The sequence below is a fragment of the Bombina bombina genome, chromosome 1 (genome assembly GCF_027579735.1).
Source record: "Bombina bombina isolate aBomBom1 chromosome 1, aBomBom1.pri, whole genome shotgun sequence".
In the NCBI taxonomy this organism is placed as follows: Eukaryota; Metazoa; Chordata; class Amphibia; order Anura; family Bombinatoridae; genus Bombina; species Bombina bombina.
The window spans coordinates 125,754,242-125,763,183 of NC_069499.1; the positions used below are offsets into that span (position 1 = coordinate 125,754,242).

General features: G+C 37.2%; 1 protein-coding gene across 1 annotated transcript in view; it reads left to right on the forward strand.

Moving 5' to 3' along the window:
• Nucleotides 1-200: 200 nt before the first annotated feature.
• Nucleotides 201-8,942, forward strand: part of PSMC6 (proteasome 26S subunit, ATPase 6) — a 68,114-nt gene continuing 59,372 nt past the window's right edge. Inside the window, exons 1-4 of the mRNA XM_053711035.1 lie at nt 201-357; nt 8,165-8,244; nt 8,344-8,383; nt 8,683-8,735. Of these exons, the coding sequence (XP_053567010.1) occupies nt 231-357; nt 8,165-8,244; nt 8,344-8,383; nt 8,683-8,735 (300 nt within the window). The 5' untranslated portion in view covers nt 201-230. The remainder of the gene's footprint in view (nt 358-8,164; nt 8,245-8,343; nt 8,384-8,682; nt 8,736-8,942) is intronic.

An 8,942-nucleotide genomic window follows, 5' to 3' on the forward strand; every position in this document is an offset into this window, starting at 1 on the left:
TTTGGTTGGGGAAAAAAAGACGATTTTAATTTTTTTTTATTATTATTTTGAAGTTGTGTAAAGATTATTATCATAGTGCACATATTAGCTTCGACTACAACAGGCACAGTACCGCCGCCCGGCAGAGGTGGTGCTATACTTTGGTCCTTTGTTTTATACCTACAAGGTGGTTGACTCTTTTTGTGTGGGGCAGGGCCACTCGGTTGATACTCAGTCCTCCCCTAGCGGCCATGGCCCTTCCCGTCATTCCCTATGAACAGCGGCTTCTCATCATGGCGGACCCTCGGGAGAAGGCGCTGCAGGACTACAGAAAGAAGCTGCTGGAGCACAAAGAGATAGACGGTCGGCTTAAGGAGTGTAAGTGCTCTGAGGAAGCGCTGCGCTCGGTGCTGTTGTGTAGAGAGATCTGTAGGGCACCGTAGGAGCTGCTGTAGTTACACCGGCCTCAAGTCGCTTTGTCATCCCGGCCTGTAGTGACTGATGCCGGCTGTACACTAGGCCTTGTCACTGAGAATAGTGACGCTACAGAGCAAATGACTGACGGCCCCTAATTCGTTATATGCCCAACCACTCAACCCATATTCTTGCTAAATAGAAACCTCCATTTGTCTTTACTGTAATTGACTCTCAGTGACAGCTATAACTGTGCACTGTCACCCAGGACGCCTGGCAGTAACTAGACTTCAGACTACGTGAAGTCAGTGGTTTGTCACAATGAAACAGCACTTATAGGTCTGGCTGTTTTCATTATAATTAAAAAGATAATAATAATGCTATAACAGAACTGGTGTTTCTTGGGATTCAGAGCAGTTAACAGCTGATTTAACATGTTGAAAAAGTATCCAAAGGGCAAAAATATATTTCCACAGACCATAAAGAATTCTCAATTCATGATTTGCGATACAAAGTATACAGCATCCTTAACCCAGGAATAATACATGCGAGATGCTTATTCTTGCTGTCCAATATTCCCTGATTTACATTATTTTTCTCCGTTATATGTTCACAGAGACTCATAACATGTCTATATTTATTACAGCCACTGGTATTGGTCAATCACTGGGGATTTAATATGTCTAGGACTGTAGGCTAATTCCATTTTAGAGAAATAAGTGCACAGTTTCCTTAGTTTGCCCCGGTTCCTGTTTTTTGCTTTTGTTTTTAAAGTATATTTAACATAGCTATATGTAAAACCCAATTCATGTTTTGGCTGGCTCTAAATTTTGGTACAAGTTCAGCAAGCTCTGTCATTTTATTTCCAACTAGCTTATTGATTATGGGATACAGTACAGTCAAGCACATTAGGAGCCTCAATGTCTGTTTTCTGAACTATTATATGATAGTTAAATACATACAAATTTAAAAAAAGCACACAGCTTTCTAGTAGTTGCAGTTTTACTTGGTTGTTGAATCATATTTATTAGTTTCAAACTAGTGACCCTATAAATAAAGAGTTACACCATTTTTAAAGCAAAGTGTGTTTTTTTTGTACACCTACATATGTGCTGCATGCACATTTGGGGAATAGTAATAAGAATCACACCACAACTGAGGAACAGCTTTTTGGTGTAGTATTAGTCCTACTGGAAGAGTTACTAACAAACGCCTAGATTTAGAATTCTGCGGTAGCCGTCAAAAGCAGCGTTAAGGGGTCCTAATGCTGCTTTTGGCCGCCCGCTGGTATTTAGAGTCAGCCAGGAAAGGGTCTAACGCTCACTTTCCAGCCGTGACTTTTCCATACCGCAGATCCCCTTACGCCAATTGCGTATCCTATCTTTTCAATGGTATCTTCCTAACGCCGGTATTTAGAGTCTTGGCTGAAGTGAGCAGTAGACCCTCTACCGACAAGATTCCAACCGCAGAAAAAAGTTAGTAGTTAAGAGCTTTATGGGCTAACGCCGGTTTATAAAGCTCTTAACTACTGTGCTCTAAAGTACACTAACACCCATAAACTACTTATGTACCCCTAAACCGAGGTCCCCCCCACATCGCCGCCACTATAATAAATATTTGTAACCCCTAATCTGCCGACCGCACACCGCCACCTACGTTATCCCTATGAACCCCTAATCTGCTGCCCCTAACATCGCCGACACCTACATATTTCTTAACCCCTAATCTGCCCACCGGACCTCGCCGCTAACCCTAACACCCCCCTAAATTAAATATAATTTTAATCTAACGAAATAAATTAAATATTAACTAAAGTCTTCCTATTTAAAGCTAAATACTTACCTGTAAAATAAACCCTAATATAGCTACAATATAACGAATAACTATATTGTAGCTATTTTAGGATTTATATTTATTTTACAGGCAACTTTGTATTTATTTAAACTAGGTACAATAGCTATTAAATAGTTATTTACTATTTAATAGCTACCTAGTAAAAATAATTACAAAATTACCTGTAAAATAAATCCTAACCCAAGTTACAATTAAACCTAACACTACACTATCAATAAATAAATTAAATCAATTAACTACAATTACCTACAATTAAATAAACTAAACTAAATTACAAAAAACCCACTAAATTACAAAAATAAAAAAAATTACAAGAATTTTAAGCTAATTACACATACTCTAAGCCCCCTAATAAAATAACAAAGCCCCCCAAAATATAAAAAATTCCCTACCCTAATCTAAATTAAAAAAGTTAACAGCTCTATTACCTTACCAGCCCTTAAAATGGCTTTTTGCGGGGCATGCCCAAAGAAATCAGCTCTTTTGTCTGTAAAAAAAAACACACAATACCACCCCCCAACATTACAACCCACCACCCACATACCGATGCACCAAAAGAGGGCATCCGGAGCGGCAGAAGTCTTCATCCTATCCGGGCAGAAGAGGACATCCGGACCGGTAGACATCTTCATCCAAGCGGCATCTTCTATCTTCATCCATCTGGAGCGGAGCCATCTTCTTCCAGCCGACGCGGATCCATCCTTCTTCCACGACGCCTACTCGCCGAATGAAGGTTCCTTTAAATGACGTCATCCAAGATGGCGTCCCTCGAATTCCGATTGGCTGATAGGATTCTATCAGCCAATCTGAATTAAGGTAGGAAAAATCTGATTGGCTGATTGGATCAGCCAATCCGATTCAAGTTCAATCGGATTGGCTGATCCAATCACCCAATCAGATTTTTTCTACCTTAATTCCGATTGGCTGATAGAATCCTATCAGCCAATCGGAATTCGAGGGACGCCATCTTGGATGACGTCATTTAAAGGAACCTTCATTCGGCGAGTAGGCGTCGTGGAAGAAGGATGGATCCGCGTCGGCTGGAAGAAGATGGCTCCGCTCCAGATGGATGAAGATAGAAGATGCCGCTTGGATGAAGATGTCTACCGGTCCGGATGTCCTCTTCTGCCCGGATAGGATGAAGACTTCTGCCGCTCCGGATGCCCTCTTCTGGTCCATCGGTGCCCGACTGGGTGAACACAGCCCAAGGTAGGGAGATCTTCAGGGGGGTTTGGGTTAGAGTAGGGGTATGTGGGTGGTGGGTTGTAATGTTGGGGGGTGGTATTGTGTTTTTTTTTTTACAGGCAAAAGAGCTGATTTCTTTGGGGCATGCCCCGCAAAAAGCCCTTTTAAGGGCTGGTAAGGTAATAGAGCTGTTAACTTTTTTTTAATTTAGATTTGGGTAGGGAAATTTTTTTTATTTTGGGAGGCTTTGTTATTTTATTAGGGGGCTTAGAGTACATGTAATTAGCTTAAAATTCTTGTAATCTATTTTTATTTTATTTTTTTATTTATTTATTTAGTGTTTTGGTTTTTTTTTTGTAGTTTAGTTTATTTAATTGTAGGTAATTGTAGTTAATTGATTTAATTAATTTATTGATAGTGTAGTGTTAGGTTTAATTGTAACTTAATTTAACTAGGTAGCTATTAAATAGTTAATAACTATTTAATAGCTATTGTACCTAGTTTAAATAAATACAAAGTTGCCTGTAAAATAAATATAAATCCTAAAATAGCTACAATATAATTATTCGTTATATTGTAGCTATATTAGGGTTTATTTACAGGTACGTATTTAGCTTTAAATAGGAAGACTTTTAGTTAATAATATTTAATTTATTTTGTTAGATTAAAATTATATTTAATTTAGGGGGGTGTTAGGGTTAGACTTAGCTTTAGGGGTTAATACATTTATTAGAGTAGCGGCGAGGTCCGGTCGGCAGATTAGGGGTTAATAAGTGTAGGTAAGGTAGCGGCGACGTTGGGGGGGGGGGGGCAGATTAGGGGTTAATAAATTTTATGTAGGTGTCGGCGATGTTAGGGACAGCAGATTAGGGGTACATAGGGATAATGTAGGTTGCGGCGGTGTCCGGAGCGGAAGATTAGGGGTTAATAATAAAATGCAGGTGTCAGCGATAGCGGGGGCGGCAGATTAGGGGTTAATAAGTGTAAGGTTAGGGGTGTTTAGACTCGGGGTTCATGTTAGGGTGTTAGGTGCAGACTTAGAAAGTGTTTCCCCATAGGAAACAATGGGGCTGCGTTAGGAGCTGAATGCTGCTTTTTTGCAGGTGTTAGTTTTTTTTTTTTCAGCACAAACTGCCCCATTGTTTCCTATGGGGGAATCGTGCACGGGCACTTTCCAGCTAGCCGCTACCGTAAGCAACGCTGGTATTGAGAGTTGAAGTGGCGGTAAATATGCCTGTACGCTCCCTTTTTGGAGCCTAACGCAGCCCTTCAGAGAACTCTAAATACCAGCGTTGTTTAGAAGCAGCGCTAGAAAAAAAACACTCGTAGCTAACGCACCCCTTTGGCCGCAAAACTCTAAATCTAGGTGAAAGTCTTTGTAAACAACCAATTTGTTTGCAATGAGCAAGCTAGTTACCATAGTCCTAAATGGACCACATTCATCTCCAGGATAAGAAATAGACACTACCTAGGCACAAGCTAAACATTTAAAGGGACTGTAAAATTGTTTTTTGCTTAATGTATTTTCATTGACCATCTGCAGAGTATAAAATGTATGAGAAATTGCATTTTCAGGTTTGTGTATATGAATTAGATGGTTTTGTGCTTTTAGACCACAGCCTATTAAAATGGATTGAGCTTGCAGGTAATATCAGATCTCATTATGTTATCACTTTGTTTACACAGACTTGCTTCCTTATCTTATATCTGTTTGTAAACCAAAGCTCAATACTTCAAGAGAACAATGGAAAATGAACATTTTATTACTCGCATATCATGCACCCCATTGGGAGTGTAATTTCTTCTGCTGGTTGTGTTTATTTAATACACTGCAGCAGGTAAAATGGATAATTGGGAACAATTTAAAGGGGAGAAATGCCTGGGTAAACTGTCCCTTTTTTTAAAAAAAGATTGTACCATGTAGAGTGATACTGCCAGGACCATAAATAAACTACTGCCTTTCAACTTTGTCCTATAGGAGGCACTAGCTGAGTTATGTAGGATGCACTTCTGTAAAATAAAAGGTTTTTGTTAAGTTGTTACTGTGGATTATTAAACTGTTTTGTTGAATTACATTTTGCGTTTGTTAATCATGCACAGTATAACGGGTTTTGCAGTGCACTTTTCATCTGCCTCTCCTATTCTAAAACCCCAAAAAACAAGTTTTCCTACTGTCCCAGAGAGAGGCTAAAGTTGCATTGTTTATCTGAAGGGAAAGTCAATAATAAACTTCTATAAATCTGATAAGAGCATGTTATTTTAAGATCCTTTTTAAATTCACTTCTTTTTTTCAAATGTGCTTTGTTTTTCTTGGTATCTGTTGTTTTAAAAAGAATATGTGCATTGGATGCTAGTTAGTGATTAGTGCCTGCTCACATATTCTCTCGTGGCATGCTCACTAGATGTGTTCAGCTAGCTCTCAATAGTGTATTCTTGCTTGGATGCTCCATCAACAAATGAGACCAAGAGAATTAAGTACATTTTATAATAGAAATAAATTTGAAAGTTGTTTAACCTCTTAATGCCGGTACTTATTTGGAACATCGAAACAAATAAGTAAAAAATTAAAATCATGCGATTGTACATAAGATTGTGTGATTTCAATAAGATTAGGTCTGGAGGGGGGAGTGCCTTTGACGCTAGGCACACCCTCCAGTCCGCGATCCCAGTTAGGAAGCCGTAGCTGCTTCAGTACTGAACGGCTAGGACGTTCTATGCCGTCCTAATGGCGCTAAAGCCCGGCACAGTTAGGACGGCATGGAACGTTCTAACGGCAGGAAGGGGTTAAAATTGCATGCTGTGAGTCGCATAACAAATTTTGGGTTTCATGTCACTTTAAGTGCAGCATCCTATACAGTGATAGCATGAATCAGTACTAGCACTCATTTATGCTTGTCCTGAATTGGCCATATCAAAGGAGATAAATGTACCTCTTGAAAAGTCTATTGTGAATGTGCATGAACTGCAAATCAATACTTTGCTACCAATATCCCAGTGGCAAAACTTTTCACTTTCTGCAATGAGATTTTTTGTTTAGTGAAAACTTTTCTGAAGGTCGTTTTGAAATGAAGTGTTAAATTAGGCAGTTAAACTAAAGCGCCAGCACTATTGCAATGTGGTGATTGGGCAATTTTTTAAAGGTTTATAATATATAACAGTTGCTGAAAATTGCATTGCCAATTAGATGCAGATAAAAAAATTAAGTTTTCTTAAGTTTTTTTTTTTTTTTTTTTTTTTTTTTTTTTTTGTGTGTCTTGAATAAATTTTTGTTTCCTTTGCTCTTGGCCTAACATCACATAATTATAATGTTAAAATAAAAAAGGTGCATTGCTCACAAGAGCACCTTACTTTTAGGTGGCAGGGTTAAAAAAAATGCCTAAAAGAGTCATCAGTCAGTGTGCTGCTGCTCAGCGCTGTTCCATATTTGACTGTTCTGTTCAAAAAGAACTCTGCTCTGACTGCAGTGTTTGAAGAGCACAGCCTGATGTGGAGCAGCGCTACAAGCTAAAAGATCCTGCACACGTGCTGCATTTTCTGCAATGAGATCACACCATATCCTGCCTTGGGGAACAATTATTACAGTAATTATGCTTTTAAAAATGTATTTTGTATGCAATTTGTTTGCATTGCTTAGTTAATATACACTGGGGATATATAAAAATGACTTTAGAATTTATGGGGAATTCATGAGTTTAAAGTAATTTTAAAGGGACATTCCAGCCAAAATTGCAATCCACACAGATGCATTTCTGTTTTGAATAGAAGCATTTGTGTAATATACATGTATAAATGTCCTAACTGTTTCTAAACTGTATTTAAAGGACCAGTCAACACTGTAGATATGCATAATCAACAAATGCAAGATAACAAGACAATGCAATAGCACTTAGTCTGAACTTCAAATGAGTAGTAGATTTTTTTTCAGACAATTTTAAGTTATGTCTTTTTCCACTCCCCCTGTACCATGTGACAGCCATCAGCCAATAACAAATGCATACATGTACCATGTGACAGCCATCAGCCATTCACAAATGCATACTTATTCTTGCACATGCTCAGTAGGAGCTGATGACTCAAAAAGTTTAAATATAAAAAGACTGCACATTTTGTTAATGGAAGTAAATTGGAAAGTTGTTTAATATTGCGGCTCTATCTGAATAATGAAAGTTTAATTTTGATTGAGTGTCCCTCTAAGTATGTACCGTGCACCAGCATTTTAAACAGTACTTGCTGAGAGAGCCTAAGGTGCTTGTACCTTCTGGTAATGACTCTATTTGTTAATTGCTGACATGATACAACAGATGCAGTATTTAAAATGCTGGTGCACTGAGAATATCTAGCTATGCTGCACATGCAGAGAAAAATGCTAACAGTAAAACAGTGGTAACATTTATATGAAGCATTTTTTTGACAATACATGTATATTGCAAATGTTTCATTCAAATATTTATTTTGTCTACGTGCATTTTTATTTTGAACGGAATGTCCCTTTAAATATGCTACATTTGTAGGCTGATTCCATACTAAAGCTACAAAAACACTGGACATGTTTTATGTTTGAAAAATACTTTTTTTTTCTATTACTTGTGCAATTCTGTAAAGTGTTTTATTTTCCTATAACTTTAAAATTTTAGTATAAAATCAGCATTCTAACAAGATACGGTGTGTTGTACATTGTTATAGAGCTTAGTAACTTCTGTGTATGTATTTACATAATTTTTTATTTTCTTAGTAAGAGAACAACTAAAGGAGTTAACAAAGCAGTATGAAAAATCAGAAAATGATCTTAAGGCGTTGCAAAGTGTTGGACAGGTATATTCTGTTTTACATTTTAAATGTCTGGTTTCAAACATTTTCTGTTTAATGCTGACAGCAACAATGTTTTTAATCTATTTTATTGATATTTTGTAGATTGTTGGAGAAGTTCTTAAACAGTTAACAGAGGAAAAATGTAAGTAATACCTTTTTTTTAGTTTTATTTATTTGTTGGTGTTTTTAATGAAGTGCAAATATAAAGATTGTATTTTTTATTTATGGAATTGTATAGAAGAATAAATAAGTACTAAAGATAGGCCGCTTTACATTTGGGGTACATATAATTTACATGATTACATATGTTCTCAAAGAAAAACTTGTTTAAGTAGAAATAAAAGTTGCATCTTGATCATGGCAGAGCATCATATAGTAGACTGTCTCTTGTATTAAATGTAATATTTTTAAACTTAATAAGATTTATTTTTCCTATTTTAGTCATTGTAAAAGCTACTAATGGACCAAGATACGTTGTAGGCTGTCGTCGACAGGTAATTCTATTTCTACAAAATACTTTTTTTTTTTTTTTCCCTCTGTATGAGGCTTTTGTTGAGGCCTAATTGGTCGTATGTATCATTTCTAGAATTAATTGAGCATGTACATTTTATTACTAATAACCGAGGTTCTCTGAGCCACCTGATTGCTACTTCACCTATGTAACCCCTTTTGTGGAGCGTAAACACATACATTTACAGGTT